The 22392-nt window shown below is 38.2% G+C and overlaps 1 protein-coding gene across 4 annotated transcripts in view; it reads right to left on the bottom strand.

Moving 5' to 3' along the window:
* Positions 1–22392, bottom strand: part of MAST2 (microtubule associated serine/threonine kinase 2) — a 219378-nt gene that overhangs the window by 116784 nt on the left and 80202 nt on the right. For all 4 annotated transcript variants that reach the window (XM_049618614.1, XM_049618612.1, XM_049618611.1 and 1 more), the window contains exon 4: positions 17142–17173. In XM_049618614.1, coding sequence (XP_049474571.1) covers positions 17142–17173 — 32 coding nt within the window. The remainder of the gene's footprint in view (positions 1–17141; positions 17174–22392) is intronic.

Consider the following 22392-nt stretch of genomic DNA (forward strand, 5'->3'; position numbering starts at 1 on the left):
TAATTGATACTGATACAAACAGTTCTTGTCTATAGATATTATAAATAAATTTTGTAGAGCTGAGGTTCAAATGACTTCCCTTCTCCCCACAGAAAACTCCAGTTTAGTAACCATTTATAAATATAGTTCAACATTTCTTTAAACATATAAAGCTATGTTTCTTTCACTTCTCTGAACTGGCTGCAACATCTGCCTCATTAATATTGAGTTAGACAAAATATCACATTCATTTTTTAAAATCAATAGCTTCACGGGTGGGCACCTGGGTGGCTCAGTCGGTTAAGCATCCAGTTCTTGGTTTTGGCTCAGGTCCTGATCTCACAGTTCTTGGGCTCAAGCCCCACATTAGGCTCTGCACTGACAGCACACAGCCTGCTTGGGATTCTCTCTTTCTCCTTCTCTCTGCACCTCCCCTGCTCACTCTCTAAGTAAATAAATAAACATTAAAAAAAAAACCAACAGCTTCACACAATTATTTTTGTAATTTGTTATTATGAAACTATGTATGTCTCAGGATAGGAAAATAGAAGGTGTTTTATTTTACAATTTGTTAGCATTACATAAAAATCTAACTTAGTATCTCTATTTATGTTCTTGTTCCAGGACAAACAAATGTTAGGAACAGGCCTAACTGCCCACTATGTATTAAACTTTATACCAGGGCTCAAGGACAGAGTATACCCATACAACATGGGTCCTGACCTCATGGAACTTACCATTTGCTATGGACCAAACAGTACCCCTACCACCCCAAAGTCAAATGTTGAAGCCCTAACCCCTAATGTGGCTATATTTGGAGATAGGGTCTTCAGGAAGTAATTAAGATTAAATGAGATCATAAGTGTGGGGCCTAATCTGAAAGGACTTGTGGCTTTATAAGCAGGAAAAAAAAAATCTTTCTCATACACACATACCCTTCCCCCCTCCCACTCCCCTCCAAAAGGCCATGTGAGCACACAGCAAAAAGCATTATCTACAAGCCAGAAAGAGAGCCCTCTCCAGAAACTGATGCTGCTGGCACCTAGATCTTAGACATCTGGCCTCCAGAACTGAGAAAATACATTTCTGTCATTTAAGTCACCAAGCCTGTGGTGTTTTGTTATGGCAGCCCAAGCAGACTAACAGATCATCCAGTGGGAAAAGACAGACAACTAATTCTTTACAACTGCTGTAAAAGCTATAAAGGAAAAGTACAGGGAAAAGTACATTCTGGGAAATCCAACTTAGTCTAGGGACAGCAAGGTAAGGGTGAGGTCAGAAAAGCCTTTCATAAGGAAGTGAGATAAAAGCAGACATTTGACGGAAAGTAGGAGCTAGCAAGGTAAATATGAAAGAGCATTCCAGGTCCAGGGAACATACTGTGCAAAACATGGAGACAAAGACAGGAACCAGATTGTGTATATAGTCTTATGGACCATGTCAAGACTTTCAGGTATCATCTTAAGAGTAACAAAAAATTCACTAAGCAAGTTCACATAAACATCTAATAATCAAATCTGCACTTTAAAAAGCTTTTTTTCCAGCTATTGTGTAATAGATGGGTGACAGACTGGTGATAGACAAAGAAAGACTAGTTAGGAAGTTATAGCAGTAGTAGAGCCAAGAGATTACAATGGCTTGGACTATATGGACATACCAGTGGTAGTAGAAAGAAGTAGAGGAAATTAAGAGATATTTGAGGTATAATAGAAAGGAGTTACAGGTATAAGGAAGAGGAAGGTAACAAGAATAACAAAGTTTTCTATCAGGAAGTGGTACCATTTAGTGAGCTAGAGAATATGAGAGGAGCAGGTTTTTGTGAAAGGCAATGACTTCAGTTTTATAAATGCTAAAGTTGAGATATTTCTGTGATATCCAAGTAGATTATAGTGAATTGGTAGTTGTGAGGTCTAGAGATAAAAATGTGAGGATGATTAGCATAACAACAGCAATTCTAAAAATAACAGTAACAAAATGGGCTCTCAAAACTTTTCAATTTTCAAGTCCTATGTCCACATACTCACAGGTCACTGACAAACCATATCTATTTTTTAACAACAAAATGGGTCCTGCTAGGAAATTAGTGATGACTATTTTTCCATCCCTGCCAAACTCTGCCAATTCCTGCCTTCCCACTAGAGAGATAGTGTACCTATGTGAAATCAATTCCTATAGAAGCCCAATTTTTAAAAAGGTGGGGGGGGGGGGGGCGGCGCCTGGGTGGCTCAGTCAGTTAAGCATTCAACTTCAGCTCAGGTCATGATCTTGCAGTTTGTGAGTTCGAGCCCCGCACTGGGCTTTGTGCTGACAGCTCAGAGCCTGGAGCCTGCTTCAGATTCTGTGTCTTCCCTTCTCTCTGCCCCTCCCATGCTCACGCTCTCTCTCCGTTTCTTAATAACAAATAAACGTTAAAAAAAAATTTTTTTTTAAAAAGACAGACTATAAAGTGTAGCACAAAGCTATCGCTCTGGCCTTCAACATGCTTAAAGCTACAAAAATTTCCTGATTTTCAAAGTTCACAGAGAAACCATAGCCCTATAGCAGGCACCACAGATATAACACAAAGGGTTTACTATGTGTAGCAGGTGGTATCTCTTTTTAGAACATTCTCCAGAAGCATTTATCCAGGCAAATACCATCAAGTTGCATCAGAGTGGGAAAGTACATAATACTGTTTCACATGTCAGTTTCACAGGGGCAAAGTGAGACACATCATATCCTTGAGCCCCAGGAACTCCTCCCTGCTCGCTGCCTATCATTGCACACACTTGGCATTCACTTTCATCCAATATCCGATGTCTAAGTCCACTGCCCAAATGAGTAAGCCAACAATGCAAAAAGATAACTATCCCCAAGGACTCTAAGAATAAAGGTCACCAATATCAACACACACACTATGACAGGTGCTTCAGCTACCTCTTTACTCCTATAGTCCATTCTTCACCTCCACTGAACTAACTGCTCATAGCCTCAAAGAAATAAAGCAATGACATTTCAAGAAATATAAGGAAAATTACTTTAAGTTGTAATAGGTATTAGAAAAGTTTTACTTTCTGGGTAACTAGAGACATAAACACTATTTACACTGAACTCCTAAAGTGTAGGGTCTAATTATTACCAGTGCTGAAATTCACAAACAAACAAAAACCTATTTGAAAGGAAGTGCCAAAGGAGGCCCCCCTCACAGAACTGGGGAAGGGAAGCCATTCAGTGCTGGTCCAATTGAGGAAAAGCAAAATATAATACTCCCATAGCTTGGAAAACAAATAAAAATAACTTTAGAACTTCATTTTCTCAATTCTTTTTCCACAGATATGTCTACTTTTTTTAAAATGTTTATTTTTTAAAGTTTATTTTGACAGGGAAAGAGAAAAAGCAAATGTGGGGGAGGGGCAGAGAGACAGAAAGTGAGTGAGGGAGAGAAAATCTCAAGCAGACTCCACACTGATGGTGCAGAGCCCAACACAGGGCTCAAACCCACAAACCATGAGATCATGACCTGAGATGAAATCAAAAGTCAGATGCTTAACCTACTGAGCCACCCAGGCGCACCTATTTATTTATTTTTAAGAGAGAGAGAGAGAGAGAGATTGTGAGCAGGAGAGGAGCAGAGAGAGAGGGAGACAGAATGCAAAGCAGGCTCATCACCATCAACACAAAGCCAGATGTAGGGCTCAATCTCACTTATCCATGAGATCACAACCTGAGCTGAAATCAAGAGTTGGGCACTTAACCAACTGAGCCACCCAGGTGCCTCTGTATACTTTCAACAAGATTATCAGCTCCTCTAGGTCTGAGAGGAGTTAGGTCTGATAGGTCTGATATTCTAGACTAGATTTTTTAATGCACTGAAAAATATCAAGGTGGGCTTAAATATGAAATAGCTTTCTAAAAATGAAAATGATTTTTATTTCAGAGAGCTACACCTAAAATAAATGGTATGAACCAGGCCAAGAGAACTTACATAACCAACTTGCCCCAACAAAGCCCCTTATCATTGAAGGCCTAGATTTTCTCCTTCCCCATATTGAAATTTAGTTGTTCTCTTCCCTTAAGTGACCAAAGCCAGTCATGAATATCCTGTGGCTTTTCTAAGGTACACTATTGTTCATTTAACTTGGTTTGGGATCTTTCTAATATCAAAAAAACAAAACAAAACAAATCTACAGGCCCTAAATATCATTTAGGCCAAGTCACCAAACTGAGGCTTAATACCTAACCTAATTGCTCTTATAACCTCTCCCAGAAATGTAGTCTTTATCGGCCAAGAATTTTCTGGTCAGCACCAATAAGGGTAATCTGTCACATGTGCCCTCCCCATCCCTCACGGGAATATGAGATAATCCACCGACTTAAATACTTTCATCCCCAAAGGTAGGTGACCTCACCTCAAATAAATAACGCTTTTTTCTGTTTATAACTTCCTTGTCCTGCTTTTATTTTTTTTTTTAATTTTTTTTTCAACGTTTTTTATTTTATTTTTGGGACAGAGAGAGACAGAGCATGCACTGGGGAGGGGCAGAGAGAGAGGGAGACACAGAATCGGAAACAGGCTCCAGGCTCTGAGCCATCAGCCCAGAGCCTGACGCGGGGCTCGAACTCACGGACCGCGAGATCGTGACCTGGCTGAAGTCAGACGCTTAACCGACTGCGCCACCCAGGCGCCCCCTTTTTTTTTTTTTTTTTTTAAATTTTTTCCTTGTCCTGCTTTTAAAAACCTTTCCCTTTCTATATCCCTTTGGAGCTTTCCTCTACTTGTTAGGTGGGATGCTGTCTGACTCATCGATCATTTAATAAAGCCCATTACATCTTCCAATTTACTAGGTAGAATTTTGGGGTTTTAACACTAATTTGTTTTTCTGAAGAATTTACAGCTTCTAACAGGTAATTATGACCTGCTAATAATAAAAACAGTAATAAACTACTGGGTTGTTTTGGTTTTTTTTTTTTTTTGAAAGTTTACTAATAATAGGCATTGCACTAACTTCTATAACGAAGAGCTGAGGGCTTAATTGCAGGCACTATGCCATATACTTTACATGCATAATCTTTTACAGATAAACTGAGGTAACCAAGGCTACTGGGGATAAACTGTCAAAGCTCCTAAGGCCAGTATTTCCATATGTACCTAGATGTGTCTTCCATTTTTGCCTATTCAAAAACACCCTGGCAATTGTTCCTTCCTCTCTCACACATCAACTTTTCCTTCTCTACTGGATAATTTCATTGACATACAAACATAATGTAATATCACCCATCTACATTTTTAAAAGAGGGCAAAAAAGCTCCATGACCTTTTCCAGCTATCACCTGATTTCTATAATCTTCTTTTCACCAAATCTCTTTGAAATAATATTACTCACTACTCCTCCCCCAAAATATCAGAAAAGGAGCAAGAATAATTAAATGAAACTCTATACACCTTTCACTTAAATTTGCTTTTTTCTCTCCCTACTCCTCTTCCTCTCTCTGCACACATATGCACACAATTACTTTTGGTTAATTAGCTGAACCACTTGAAAGTCATTTGTAAACACCAGAATACCTCCTCTCTCAAATACTTCATCTACAATTAATCCCTAGCCTAACAAGGGAGAACCACCACACGACCATCATACTAAGGAAGTTTAACACACGAAAGAAGGAAGGAAGGAAGGAAGGAAGGGAGGGAGGGAGGGAGGGAGGAAGGAAGGAAGGAAGGAAGGAAGGAAAGAAAGTAAGTAAGTTTAACACTGACACAACAACATTATTGAATAAAAGTCCACATTCAAGTGTCCTCAATTGTCCCAATAGTGTCCTTCAATTATTTTTTTAAAATCCAGCATCAAACCAAGAATCAAGTATTGCATTTATTCACCAAGTCTCTTTTGTCTCCAATAATCTAGAATACATCCTTAGTCTTTTTTTTTTTTTCAATCTTTTACAACTTCAACATTTTTGAGTCCAGGCCAGTAGTTTCTACAGATTGCCCCCTCAGTTAGGACTTCTCTGCTTCTTCCTATATTAGACTGAAGTTAAATATTTTTAACCCAAATATTACATAGATAATACTATCTCCCACTCTCTCTTGAACCCATTTGAATCAAGCTCTATACCCACTGCTGACCAATACTGCTCACTAAAGGTCACCAATAGGGAATGTCCTATTACTAAATCCAAAGGTCAATTCTTAAGTGTTCATCTTACATAACCTGTCAGCAGCTTTTGGCATACTTTCTTCTTGTGGCTTTGGAAACACCACTCTTTTCTGGTTTTCCTCCAACCTTACTGGCTGCTCCTTTCCAGTTTTCTTTACTGATGGATTATTCTCACTCCCTGACCAGTAAATATTCAAGTGTCCCAGGGCTCAGTCCTTCTATCTGTTCTTTCTAGACTCACTCACTCACCATGTCAGTGCTGCTCAAACTAGCTGTGGTGAAGGACCAGGTGAAAATTTTAATCCATCGCAAACCACTATAAAATGCAATAGATATGAAATAACAAAAATGATCAAATGCTTGAAGGTTACAACAATATCACTTGCTTATTCTAAATTTTCGTAGTTAATTCACAGCAAATTGGTAACAGTTCTATAACCATCCACCAGTCACCTGACCACATTTGAATAGCATTTAAGGAGTTTATCATCCAATCTCATAATTTTGAATATCTTTTATATGTTGTCAATCTGCAAATATGTATCTCCAAATTAGATTTCATACCTTGATCCCCCAGTTCATATATACAATTGTCTTATCAACACCCTTTCTTGGATGTCAATCAAGCACCAAAGTCCTGATTCTTTCAACTCCCACTTCTGCTCCTCCCAAGAACAGTAAAAGAAAACACCCCTGCTCCTCTCACATATTCCCCATCTTGCTCAGTAAATGGCAACCATATTCATCTAGCTATGCAGCCCTAAAATCTTGTAGTCACCACCAATTCTTCTTTCATATACTAAAATTAACTATCAACAAATATTGTCAGTTTCAAAACATATACAGAACCTAACCATTTCTTACTACCTCAGCTGCTGCCACCCTGTCTAAGCTACCATGATCTTGACTGATTTTTCTAACTTCATGTACTTCCCTGCTTTCTCACTTCCCTGCTTCTCTAACTTCATGTACTTTCCTACTTTCTCACTCCCATTCTCCCCACACTCTGAGTATGAAGTGACTTCATTAACACCTAAGAAAACTATTCAGTAGAGAAAGAAAAGTTGGAAATGGAGCTGGTACAACAGCTATCCACATTCTGAGGAATGAAATCAAATCCTTACCTTACACCACATATAAAACTTAATAATGAATCAAAGACCAAAAGTAAGAGCTAAAACCATAAAACTTTTTTTTTAATGTTTTTATTTATTTTTGAGGGGGTTGCCCAGAGAGGGGAGGACAGAGAATCTGAAGTGGGCTCTGTGCTCACAGCAGTGAGCCCGATGCGGGGCTCGAACTCACAAACCATTAGATCATGACCTGAGCTGAATGTGGACACTCAACAGGCTCAGCCACCCCAGCGCCCCTAAAACCATAAAACTCTTAAAAGGAAATAGAGGTAAATCATCACAACATTGTTCCGTTTTCTTAGATTCTGTATTTGCCTATTTGGCCTTTTTTTTTTTTTTTTTTTTTTTTTTCAAGTAACCTCTACACCCAATGTGGGGCTTGAAGTCAACATTGAGATCAAGAGTTGCATGCTCAACTGAGCCAGCCAGGCACCCCCCATTTGGCATTTATTAATCATAGGGCCAAACTAACAGCCAAACTTGTTTATATCTCCCCTGTAATCCAGTTTTTGTGAATACGCAAAAATCCTCTTACAAACCTTCTGACCAAACCTGAGTCCATACTCCCAAGCCAATTTATCAAACTCACACATCAAGCCAATATTTCCCCTGCCCTGTATCACTCAGGGCCAAGTACCAGATCACTAAAAATCACCCCTACAGTCCAGAACCCACCATTGTTATTCAAAATAGCCAGTCATAAGGGGCTACCCTGCCTGCCCTTGCCTTATCTGTAGAAACCCCAATAAAAGCTCTGGTTTAGGCTTTTCCCTTGCTCCTTTCTGCCTCCTAACCAAATCTGGTGCTTTCTTCATGTGGCCTGCATGGCCTGCCATGCTCCTTTCTCCTGGAGAAACTGTAAGTAGTAAGTTCTTTCAATAGCATTACTCTCTATCTGTGTCATTACTTAGTTACCTTTATGTATTAAGGCCCAGGAAAAAATCAGACCTTGAATTAGTCAATGGTTTCTTAGATAATGATAACAAAAGTACAACCAAATAAAAAGCAAATAAACTGGACTTCATCAAAATTACATATTTCAGTGCATCAGAGGTCACTATCAAGAAAGTAAAACAACTGAGCCTAGGTGGCCCAGTCAGTTAAGCATCTGACTCCTGATATTGGCTCAGGTCATGATCTTGTGGTCATGAGATTGAGCCCATGTCAGGCTCCACACTAAGTGTGGAGTATGCTTAAGTCTTATTCTCCCTTTGCCCCTCTTCCCTGCTTGCACTCACTCTCTCTCTCTCTCAAAATAAATAAACTTAAAAATAGGAATAAGTTCAACTAAGGAGGTAAAAGACCTGTACACTGAAAAAGAAAACTACAAAACATTTCTGAAAGAAATTAAAGAAAACATAAATAAATGGAAAAATATCCTATGTTCACACACTGGAAGACAATATTGGTCAATCTGATAATATTACCCAAGTTGATCTATAGATTCAATACAATCCCTATCAAAATCCTAATGATGTTTTTGCAGAAATAGAGAAACTCTTCTGTCATTCTCATGGAATCACAAGCAGCCCTAAATAATCAAGACAATCTTGAAGAACAAAGTTAGTTCTTTGATACCACACTTCCTGATTCAAAACTTACTACAAATCTATAGAAATCGAAAGTGTGGTACTAGTATAAGTATAGACATTTAAACCAATGGAATAGAGAGCCCCAAAATAAATGCTCGTATATATGGTCAAATATACAAAATATATTTACTCCAATGGAGTAAAGACAGTCTTTTTAACATATCATTCTGGGAAAACTAGATACTCATATGCAAAAGAATGAAGTTAGATACTTACCTTATACCATAAACAAAAAGTAACTCAAAATAGATCAAAGACCTAAACATAAGAGCTAGAACTATAAAATTCTTAGAAGAAAATACCTGGAGGAAATCTTTAGGACACTAGATCTGGCAATGATTTCTTGGATATGACAGCAAAAGCACAGACAACAACAACAACAAAAATAAATCAATTCATTTCATGAAAATTAACATCTTTTATGTGTGCATCAAGGACACTATCAAGGGAGTGGAAAATGCAACCCAAAGAATGGGAGAAAATATATGCGAATCATGTATCTGGTAAGAGTTTAATATCCAGAACATATAAAGAACTCCAACAACTAAGCACTCAGAATAAATCACCCAATTCAAAAATGGGCAAAGAAATTTTTTTCTCCAAAGAAGGTTTACAAATGACCAATGAGCACGTGAAAAGATGCTCAATACCACTAGTAATTACGAAAATGCAAAGTAAAACCACAATGAAATACCACTTCACACTCATTAAGATGATTATTATTTTAAAAATGGAAAATAACAAGTGTTGGCTAGGATGTGGAGAAATTGGAACCCTCATGTATTGCTGGTTGGAATGTAAAATGATGCAGCTGCTGTGGAAAGCAGTATGGTAGTTCCTCAGAAAGTTAAACAGAGAATTACCATATGATCCAGAATTTCCCCTTCCTTTTTTTTTTTTTAAGTTTATTTATTTATTTTGAGAGACAGAGACAGCAAGGGTGGGGAAGCAGAGAGAGAGAATTCCAAGCAGGCTCCACACTCACAAAACTCTGAGATCATGACCTGAGCCAGAACCAAGAGTGCGACACTTAACCGACTGAGCCACCCAGGCACCCCCAGAAAACTCCCTTTCTTGGTATCTACCTGAAATAGAAGTGAAAGCAGAGCCTCAAACAAATACCTGTACACCCAAGTTCACAGCATTATTTGCAATAGCCAAACAGTGGAAGCAACCCAAATGTTCAGCAACAGATAATGGATAAAGAAAATGTGATACATACATACTATGCAATATTATTTAGCCTTGAAAAGGAACAAAGTACTGACACAAACTAAAACATGGATGAGACTTAAAAAATTATGCTAAGTGAAAGAAGCCAGACATAAGAGGCCACATATTATATAATTCCACTTACATGGAATGCTCAGAATAGGAAAATCTATTAAGATAGAAAGTAGATTAGTGGTTACCAGGGACTAGGGGGAATGCAGAATGAGGAATGAATGCTAGCAAGTAGGGGTTTTTCTTTTGGGGTGATAAAGATGTCTGAATTAAAACAGTGGTAATTCCTATAAAACCTTGTGAATACACTAAAAACCAGTGAACTGTATACTCTTAAATGGTGATTATATGACATGTGGATTATACCCCAGTAAAGCAAATTTCCATTTAAAAAAAAAAAAACAAAAACCTAGGGCAGATCACATCTTTGTCTGATTAAAATTATCCACCCTCTTTCTGTCCCAATCAGCTGAAAATACAAAATCTTTTCTGTAGCCTACAAGTACTACAAAATCCAGCCTCTGCCTCATATTCTCAATGCCCCACCACCATCATCAGTCCCAATACCACTGTTCACTAACCAACAGCCACCTTGGCCTCTTGCTGTCCTCCAACATGGCAAGCATGTTCCCACCTCAGAACCTTGGCACATGCGCATCCTCTACTTGGACTACTCTTGCCCAAGACACATCAGCATCACTCATTCTTTTTTTTTTTTTTTTTTTTTATTTATTTATTTTATTTATTTTTTAATATATGAAATTTACTGTCAAATTGGTTTCCATACAACACCCAGTGCTCATCCCAAAAGGTGCCCTCCTCACTACCCATCACCCACCCTGCCCTCCCTCCCACCCCCCATGAGAAACATAACAGAAACCCATGGGGGAGGGGAAGGAAAGAAAAAAAAAAAAAAAAAGAGGTTAGAGTGGGAGAGAGCCAAAGCATAAGAGACTGTTAAAAACTGAGAGCATCACTCATTCTATACTCTTTCTGTTCTCTGCTCAAATGTCACCTTAATGAGAATATTCCTAGACAACACAATTTAAAATTCCAATCCCTGCTCCAAGGATTGAAGTAGAAACTTTGCTTAAACCCTACTTTACCTCCAGTATCTAGAATAGTGCCTGCACATAGTAAGAACTTAATAAATATGATGGATGGATGAATTTAAACAAATGAACAAATGAATAGAGGCAAAAAAAAAATATATATATATATATATATATATATATATATACACACACATATATATATATATATATATATATATATATATATATATATAGTAACTTGTTTTACAAGGAAACACTTAGTCAAGGGCATTGGCAAGACTCAAGCCCAGGTTGGCCTCTCAAACCCAAGCTCTTCATTTCTAAGCTATACTTCTACTTCCCAATGTAGAGACATTGGAGGGATTACTTGTTAGATGGAAGAGTATTTTGTAGAATGCCAAGATACCACATATATCTAAAAATCCATTTTTTAGTTCCTATTCATTTTAATGCAATGATCATATTACACAAAAAAGCATAACGAGTCATAGCCTCCAAAATTACTGAATTTCATTTATTCTATATTGCTCAGCTACTTTCAAAATTACGCTTATTGAATGAACCTGACTCTCTCTCAAAAGGCAAGACACCAGACTAGATGCAACCTCCAAATCTCTCTGTACCTATAAAGTATACTATAGAGAAAATGCCAAAGGAAATGAGGCTTTATACCTGCAATGGGCATACAGTAGCATCTGCTCTTGCAAGAGCCATTATGGAACAGAGACAAACAGGGATATAAATACAACAGTTCCTTCTCCTTCTAACCAAACCAAGACTCATAAGATAATTATAATAACTTTTTTTAATGTTTACTTATTTATTTTGAGAGAGATGGAGAGGCCAAGGGACAGAGAGAGGGAAAAAGAGAATCCCAAGCAGGCGCTACACTGTCAGCACAGAGCCCAATGCAGGGTTCAATCTCACCAACCGTGAGATCATGACCTGAGCCAAAAATCAAGAGTTGAACACGTAACCGACTGAGCCACCCAGGCGCCCAATAACTTTTAAGTAATCTCCACACCCAACGTGGGGCTCAAATTCACAACCCCAAGATCAAGAGTTGCATGTTCTACCAATTGAGCCAGTCAGGCATCCCAAGACAATTATAGTAATTTTTAAAACTTCCAGATTCAGCTACAAGGACAAGAAATAATGGGACAAATGGCTAAGTCACTTGTTTTATTAACATCAGTTTCTCCACACTTACTACAAACTTTTAAGTATTCATTAAACTTACTCAAACATCTTATGTTTTGTGGTTTTTACCTTCCTGGCTTCTCTACTGCAAATGCTAAGCCATCCTTTGCTTCCTATTCCTACTGCATACTTCCTACAAAGACTTAACCAGCTCTGTGCAAAAGAGGTACCATGGAGCTTCAATTATTTGGGGAGATAACAAAGCACAGAGATGAGGTAAGCCAACTGCCTCATTTTAAAAGTGAGACAATTCAGGCTCAGAAATTATAGTTCATGTGGAAACCACACATAACTTATTAGTGGCAAAGCATAGATTAGTATCCAGGATTTCTGGCTTCCTTCCAGAATGAAACTTTTCTACTCCTCCAATACTAAAGATAAAAAAACTATTGTTTGCATTAAGGTACCTCTGACTTACTTAAAAATAAATCCTCAAAATAGAAGGATGTAGGGGTGCCTGGGTGGCTCAGTCGGTTAAGTGCCGACTTTGGCTCAGGTCATGATCTCATGGTTTGTTGAGTTCAAGCCCCGCATCAGGCTCTGTGCTGACAGCTCAGAGCCTATAGCCTGCTTCAGATTCTGTGTCTCCCTCTCTCTCTGCTCCTTCCCCACTTGTGCTCTCTCTCTGTCTCTCAAAAATAAATAAACATTAAAAAAAATTTTAAAAAATAGAAGGATGTAGCTAATTGAATCTTATAGCCTCAAAACTTAGATCAGTGCCCAACACGTAGTAGGTATTAGTGTGCATTTACTGCATGGTCAATTGTTTAAATGTGAGTTACTTTATTAAAAAGTATTTCTGATTCTTTTTTTTTTTAATGTTTATTCTTGAGAGAAGGAGAGACAGAGCGTGAGCTGGGTAGGGGCAGAGAGAGAGAGAGAGAGAGAGAGAGAGAGAGAGAGAGAATCTGAAGCAGGCTCCAGGCTCTGAGCTGTCAGCACAGAGCCCAATGCGGGACTCAAACTCACAAACTGTGAGATCATGACCTAAGCCAAAATTCGACGCTCAACCAACTGAGCCACCCAGGCACCCCAAAAGTATTTCTGATTCTGGTCAATTAAATATTTTAAGGCAGTTATAATAAGCCTAACTTGAGATACCACTAAAATGACCAAGATATTCCTTGAATTTAAAAGTAAAATGACCCCAAATTCCTCCAATTTCAAATAAAAAACATTTTCCCAGGATACCCCTCCTTCTCCTCTTTGTCCTCCTCAGCAAACTCCATTCATTGGAGGCATACACTCCTAGAAGCTACCTGCCTCAGGCCCTGATTCATTTCACCTAATCTTTAGCAAAGAGCAAATCACAGAGAACTTACAAATAAGAGGAATCAAAAGAAAAAATGCCAGAAATAGTAGAATAGTGACCAAGTACAGGGTTGGCTCAGTCTGTAGAGCATGCGACTCTTGATCTCAGGTTGTGAGTTCGAGCCCCACATTGGGTGTAGAGATTACTTAAAACTAAAATCTTAAAAAAAAAAAAAAAAAAAAAAAAAAAAAGGACGAGTGACAAAGTACAAATATTTGCTGAACATGATGTTGAAAAGCCACTCCTTTTTAGTTATGTTATACCTACTCGGTAGATCACTCCATTAAGAGCCCTGATAGCACCATTCCTCAGTTTTTAGAAGACTCCGGATACTTGAAAGCGTGGAATTGAGATTCCATTTAGATAGAACTAAATTTAAATAAAGGAATGTGGCTCTTAAATAATAAAAGTGTATCCAAATTTATAATTTTTATTTTTTTAATGTTTGTTTATTTTTGAGAGAGCACAAGTGGGGGAAGGGTATAGAGAGGGGGACAGAGGATCTGAAGCGGGCTCCGTGCTGACAGCAGTGAGCCCAATGTGGGGCTCAAACTCACAAACCATGAGATCATAACCCAAGCGAAAGTCGGACACTCAACCAAGTCACCCAGGTGCCCCAAAGTGTATCCAAATTTAACCCAATAGATTTACAGGAATTCTAAAGCTGGGGTGCCTGGGTGGCTCAGTTTGGTTAAGTGTTTGACTTGGTTTTGGCTCAAATCTCATGATTTGTGGATTCGAGCCCTACATCTGCTGTCAGTGCAGAGCCTGCTTGGGATTCTCTGTATCCTCCTCTCTCTGACCGACTCTCTCTCTCTCTCTCTCTCTCCCTCTCTCTCTCTCTCTCTCTCTCTCTCTTCCTGTCTCTCTCTCTCTCAAAATAAATGAGTAACCTTTTAAAAAAAAAAAAAAAAAAGAAGAATTCTAACACTAATACACCTTAGAAAATTGTAAGAAATGGGGCACCTGGGTGGTGCAGTCAGTTAAGCTCTTGATTTTGGCTCAAGTCATGGTCTCACAATTCATGAGCTCAAGCCCCACATTGGGCTCCACACTGGCAGTGCAGAGTGTGCTTCAGATTTTCTCTCTCCCTCTCTCTTTCTGGCTCTTCCCAGCTCATTCTCACTCTCTCTCTCAAAATAAACAATTTTTTAAAAGAGAATATTGTAAGAAACGAAGCACTAACACATGTATTAAATGATCCTTCCAATAACTATAAGAAAAGAGAAAAACAAAGGTCATACCTTCATTTTATAGATAAGACAACTAAGGTTTAGGAAATAAAGTGATTTGTCTACATTTACAAAGCTGATTAAGTGACAAAGCTAAGACCAAAGTGTAAGGGTTTCCTACTCCTAAGTTGAGATTCTTCTTGTCAAATCACAGTGAGCTTTCATAAAGCAGACAAAGGGGCTTTATAAACAAAAATCTCACAGGACAACTAATTACTAAGGCATTTTTATACAACTAAATCCTAAAATGACAGTAACAGAAAGAATTACATTGTGTTTCATACATTTACAAAAAATGCATAAGATGTATAAAGTACACTTAATAAATAAATATGAATACTGTTGTGTCCTTCTCCTTATATGCTCTATATGGAAAAGTTTCAAGGCCACTATTTAATCATAGCACTATTTCCTAAGAGCTTCCCAAATCTTAGCAAAATCATGGTGGGTGTGGATTGCAGGTACATAAGAATACAGCTTTCCTGGGCCCCAATATGGAGATTCTGACTCAAATAAGTTCAGAATCTGTTCGGAACTTTAACAAGCATTGTAGCAAACTGGTGCAGCCACTCTGGAGAACAGTATGGAGGTTCCTCAAAAAGTTAAAAATAGAACCACCCTATAATCCAGCAATTGCACTACCAGATATTTACCCAAAGGATACAGATTTGAAGGGGTACTTGCACCCCAATATTTATAGCAGCATTATCAACAACTGCCAAACTATGGAGAGAGCCCAAATGTCCATCAATAGATAAATGCATAAAGAAGATGTGATATATGGGACGCCTGGGTGGCTCAGTCACTTAAGCATCAGACTCTAGATTTCGGCTCAGGTCATAATCTCATGGTTCGTGAGTTTGAGCCCCACATCAGGCCCTGCACTGACACACAGAGCTTGCTTGGGATTCTCTCTCTCTCTGCCTCTCCTCCCCTCAAAATAAATAAATAAACGTTAAAAAAATAAAAAGAAGATGGGGGCACCTGGGTGGCTCAGTCAGTTAAGCATTTGAGTCTTGGTTTTAGATCAGGTCATGATCTCACAGTTAATGGGTTCCAGCCCCACATCAGGGTCTACACTGACAGCACAGGGTCTGCTTGAGATTCTCTCTCCCTCTCTCTCTCTACCCCTCCTTTGTTCGTGTGCTCTCTCTCTCTCAAAATAAACTCCAAAACAAAAAGATATAATATATACATATACAATGGAATATTACTCTGCCATCAAAAATAAAATCTTGCCATTTGCAACAACGTGGATGGAGCTAGAGTGTATTATGCTAAGCGAAACAAGTCAGAGAAAGACAAATACCACATGATTTACTCCTATGAGGAATTTAAGAAGCAAAACAGATAAACATATGGGAAGGGGGAATAAAGAGAGGGAAACAAGCCATGAGAAACTCTTTAGAAATAGAGAACTGAGGGTTGATGGAGGGATGTGGGTGGGGAATGGGTTAGATGAGTGATGGGTATTAAGGAGGGCACTTGTTATAATGAGCACTGGGTATTGTATGTAAGTGATGAATCACTGAATTCTACTCCTAAAACCAAAATTGCACAGTATGTTAACTAACTAGAATTTAAATAAATACTTGTGGTGGGGGGAGGAATTTTAAGAAGTATTCTAGATGATTCTGATTAGCCAGATTTGCAGTACTGCCCCAACAGAATTCTCAGAGAAAAAGCAAGCCAAGAAAATACAAAGCAATTAAGGTCCAGGGACAAAGATTTTCACCAATTTCCCTGGTCCTAAAGCCAGAATAGAACAAACAGGTGAAAGAAAACCTTATTCCTACCCTGAATCCAAACTTAGCTGCTGCCCTTACCCCCAACTGTCAAAAAAGTTGGCCTCTCCCTAGTCCCATGTTATGAGACAGATATAGATGCTAAGAGTTTCAACCTGAATGTTCTCGAAAAGCTTGAGTCCGTTAAAAACAACAACAAAATGGTAAATCCCAAAACACAAGTATAAAACTGTAATGGGTACTTAAGTAGCAGCTTTTTCCCAAGTACTAGGCAAAAACTGAGACAGAGGAGAGGATTTGGGGTGAGAAGGGATGGGGGTAAAGGGGAGGTTCTGACCTAGCAAGAAAGTTAGTTGGCCCCCAGCTTCCCTGACAGAGAAGAGTCCACAAGGAGAACACACACACACACACACACACACACACACACACACACACACACACCATGAGTGAGATTCCTCCAAATAATACTTAGAACAGTCCTCAGAAAGGATTCCTAAGCAGATGTTCATAATCATAATAATCATCAACTTACAAGCTGCCTCTTCTTGGAAGGCTCAACTCCTTCTGAAAAACAAAGCACAAACACAAGTTAGAAATAAGGACACCTCTAAGTCCTACAGGTCTGCATTAAATGTCCTACAGCATTATCTTAATAATGGTAAAAACTAAATATTTCCAAATGATAATTTCTTCCCTTATCTTCTAAATTCAGTGACTAGTCTTCTAAATAAAGACTAGTCAGGTTAACTACCACCTCTTTATTTTTCCTTCCCAAAGTAACATCTCACAGAGTACTTGTAGCATTTTCCCCACTAGATGGAACCATCTCACCAGTGGAGATTATTCCAGATATTCACTGGGCCAGCCATTAACTGTCGATGGAATTGGAAAGGATTCACCTATCATTAAGAGTCAGAGATATGAAGGAATGACATGGAATTTTTCTTTAATTAAGAAACATTTTAGGGGCGCCTGGGTGGCTCGATCAGTTAAGCGTCCGACTTCGGCTCAGATCATGATCTCGTGGTCCGTGAGTTCGAGCCCCGCGTCGGGCTCTGTGCTGACAGCTCAGAGCCTGGAGCCTGTTTCAGATTCTGTATCTCCCTCTCTCTGACCCTCCCCCATTCATGCTCTGTCTCTCTCTGTCTCAAAAATAAATAAAGGTTAAAAAAAAAATTTTTTTAATAAAAAAAAAAAAGAAACATTTTAGACAAAGAAGTACAAAAAATTATATAACAAAGAGATGACTATACTCACCACTGGCTTGGGGTCCCTGTGACTTGCTTTCAAAATTTATTAGGTCTCACTCCCCTAAGTCCCCACTTAACTATTCTGAATATTTTATCTTTGCCATATGTCTTTATATTTTCTTACATATATATTCACAAATAATTAGTATTGTTTTATATGTTTTTAAATTATATATTTAAAAATCTGCTGACTTGAACATCATAACTGGGAGATTCACCCATGTGGATATTTTTCACTTTCACACATTACTTCACTCTATAAATTTATTTTGTCACTTATTTATAATATTTATTTATCCATTCTTCAGGAAACAAAATTAATTTTCTTTGCATGTCTTTCTTCTCCATCAGAACAATGCTCCTATAAATAGCCTGCCCTTGTTTCCTCATGCACATTATAAAAAGTTTCTTGAAGTATATAGATGTGGAACTAAGTCATAAAGTACCAAAACTTACTACCAAAAATGATTTTACCAATTTATCCTCCCCCTCTAACAATTCCCAGACCTATCTCCCAAATTCCTCACACTTCCAATCAGTTGCCTACTCAACACCTCAAATCCAACATGTCCCAAACTGAGCTCATTTTTTCCACAAAAACTGATTCCAACCACAGCCTTTCCCCATCTTAGATGATGATATTTCTATTCTTCTGGTTGTTTAAGCCCAAACCCTAACCATCTGGACTCCTCTGTTTTTCACATACACATCACATCCATCAGGAATTCTTAATACCTCTAGCTTTAAAATATATATCCAGAATACAACGAGTTTTCAGATATATCTCCACAGACATACAAACTTAGAATCTCTTAAAAACCTTGGATTTAGTCCTGTTTTAGATATTGGAATGGGGGATGGGTATTAAACAGCATAGGGGCACCTGGGTGGCTCAGTCAGTTAAACGTCCGACTTCAGCTCAGGTCATGATCTGACAGTTTGTGGGTTCAAGTCCCACATCAGGCTCTGTGCTGACAGCTTAACAGCCTGGAGCCTGCTTCGGATTCTGTGTCTCCCTCTCTCTCTGCCCCTCCCCTACTTGCACTCTGTCTCTCTCTGTCTCTCAAAAATAAATAAAAAATGTTAAAAAAATAAGATAAACAGCATATACTTGTTATATTATGTAACAATATAGAACACTCTCAAAAAAAAACACTCTCAAAAAAGACCGGGGCAGCAACAAAACATACTAAATACATTAAAATTTCTGCAACAAAATATATGATAGCTATGATAAGTGTGTGAAAACTTCATCTAAAGAGTCTCAGTTCAATTTTGTCACCTGAAGAGTTAAAGTCAGGAAAAAACCTCTAGGTTTCTGCTATTGTCAATCTAAGCTACTATGGTCTCTCCCTGGCCTTTCAATCATCTCCTAACTGGTACTCCATTCCTGCTTCTACCCTTACTCTATAGTCTATTTTCAATGTAACAGGGTCCCTTTTAAAGGCCAGTTAGGTCAGGGCACCTGGGCGGCTCAGTTGGTTAAGCATCTGACTCTTTTATTTTTTTTTTTTCTGAGAGAGAGAGCAAGAGAGAGCAAGTGAGCGAGGGGCAGAGACAGAAGGAAAGAGAATCCTACAAGAAGCAGAGAGAGGAGGGAGAGAAAATCCCTTGCAGGCTCCACACTGTCAGTTGTCAGTTCAGAGCCCAAAGTCGGGCTTGAGCTCACCGGAAGATGGGCTCAAATTTACCTGATGCAGGGCTCAAATTCATGAACCCTGGGATCATGACCTGAACCAAAGTGGGATGCTTAACTGACTGAGCCACCCAGGTGTCCCAGCATCTGACTTTTGATTTCGGTTCAGGTCATGATCTCACGGTTCGTGAGATGGAGACCCCACCTCAGGCTCTGCTGACATGGAGCCTGCTTGGGATCCTCTCTCTCCCTGCCCCTCCCCTGCTTACACTCTCGCACTGTCCCTCAAAACAAATAAATAAACTTAAATACATATATACATACATACATACATACATACATACATGTCAGACCATAACACTCCTGCTCAAAACCCTCAAATGGCTCCCCAATTTACTCAAGAGTAAAAATCAAAATCCACATAAGACCTAGAAGTGACCCGCCACCCCTCCCCAGTATCTCTGTCCCTTACACTTTGATCCAGACATACAGGACTCTATTATCCATTAAATACACCAGGCATTCCTCTACCTTAAGGTCTTACTCTAAACCACACATTCTGCCTATAATGCTCCTCTTTCCCCAAATATTTCTTTGACTAATTCCCTAACAGCCTTCAAAAATCTTGGTTCAAGTTTACCTGAGTATGAAACCTACTACCCTGATAGCCCTACATAGTATTACCACTTACTTTACACCCCATCACCCTCTTACTCTGCTATAACTTTTTAATTTATCACCAATACACTTTCAATACATTTATCACTCCTAACATGCTATGTAATTTACTTATTATGTTTATTGCTTATTTTCTATCCTCCCCCGACTAGAATCTAAGCTTCATGAAAGCAAGGATCCTAGTATGTTTTATTTACTAATGCATCTCAATGACTTAGTACAGTAATTGGTATATAGCAGATGCTCAAAAAATAATTGTTGAACACATACTCTCCAATACTTGGTGTTTTTAGACTTTTTAGTTTTACTAATTTAATGGCTGTGATGATAGTATGGTTTTTAATTTTTTAAAAACCCACAATCTTGAGATCAAGAGTCACATGTTCCACTGACTCAGCCAGCCAGGCAACCCTGATCATAGTATGGTCTTAACTGGCATTTCCTATAATTATGGGTAAAATTAAGCAATGTTTTATATGTTTATCAACCACTAGGGTTACCTCAACTGTGAGCTAGCTATTTATACCCTGGCCCATTTTTCTATTAGGTTTTCTGTCTTTTTTCTTACTGAATTATAGGATATATTCTGGATAGTAATTATTTGTAAGTTAAATTCATTGTAAATGTTTTCTCAGTCTTATTTTTTTACTTCTATTTTTAATGGAGTCACCAAAAGATTTAATTTTTATGTAATCAAGTTTATCAATCTTTCCTTATCTTTTTTTGTGTGCAAGAACTGCATCTCTGACAAAAGACACATGAATATATTTACTTAGAATTTTCTTCTAAAAGATTTATAGGTTTGCTTTTCACATGAAGTTTGTTAATATACCTGGAACTTATTTTTACATATGAAAGAAGATAGAAATCCTATTACATTTTTTTCTAAACATATGACTGATTATCTCAGGTCATTTGTTAAATGATGTTGCAATGTCAGTTTTGTCATATATTAAGTTTTCATAAATGCAGGACTGTCTTTCTTGACTACATTCTGTTCCACTGTACTATCAGCCTCTGTGCCATACCATACTGTTTAATTGGTATAGCTTGACAATAAATTTTAATACTTGTAAGGCAAGTCCACTCACATTGTTATTATTCTTAAAAGTTATGGGAGGTAATCTTGGGGCTTTGTTCTTCCATATAAATTTTAGAGTCAACCTGTAGATAAAAACTTTGACACTGCACTCAATTGAGAGTTGATCTGGGGATAACGGATATACAATACAGACAACTACTATATAAGAACATAGTATACCTATCTATTTATCTCCTTTTTTTTAATGTTATTTATTTTGAGAGAGAGCGAGTGAGTAGGAGATGGGCAGAGAGAGAGAAGGAGACAGAGAATCCCAAGCAGGTTCTGTGCTGTCAGTGCAGAACGTGACATGAGACTCAATTCACAAACCATGAGATCATGACCTAAGCCAAAATCAAGAGTTGGACGCTTAATTGACTAAGCCATCCAGAAACCCTATTTAGGTTTCCTTTAATATGTTTTAATAAAGTTTGATAATTTGTCAAGTAAGGATTATACAAATATTTTTGTTAGATTTATTTCTAAGTACCTTGTATTTTCTTGTTGCCATTACAGCCTATTTTTTAAAAATCTCATTTACTAGGGTTCTTGGGTGGCTCAGTTGGTTAAATGTCTGACTCTTGATCTCAGCTCAGGTCATGATCTCACAGTTCATGAGATCAAGCCCCACATTAGGATCTGCACTGACAGCGCTAAGCCTGCTTGGGATTCTCTCTCTCTCTCTCTCTCTCTCTCTCTCTCTGGCCCTCCCCTATCCACACTTTCTCTCCCTCTCTCCAAAATAAACTTAAAAAAAAATCATCTCATTTACCAAGAGTTGTATTTCATCACACTAGTAACACCATTTTCCTCCAGGTATGGTATGAAAATTTTCAAACATAGAAAACAGAAAAATTTAAAGACCTGTACATCAAACATTCATATACCTACAACCCAGATTGTTAATATTTTGCAGTACAGGCATGCCTTGTTTTATGGCACCTTGCTTTCTTGCTCTTCATAGATATTGCTTTTTCCTTTTTTTTTTCCCCAACAAATTGAAGGTTTGTGGCAATCCTGCAATCAAGCAAGTATATGAGCACCACTTTTCCAACAGCATTTGCTTACTTCACGTGTTTCTCTCACACTTTGGTAATTCTCACAAAATTCCAAACTTTTACATTGTTATTATATTTGC

The sequence above is a fragment of the Panthera uncia genome (assembly GCF_023721935.1).
Source record: "Panthera uncia isolate 11264 chromosome C1 unlocalized genomic scaffold, Puncia_PCG_1.0 HiC_scaffold_4, whole genome shotgun sequence".
NCBI lineage: Eukaryota > Metazoa > Chordata > Mammalia > Carnivora > Felidae > Panthera > Panthera uncia.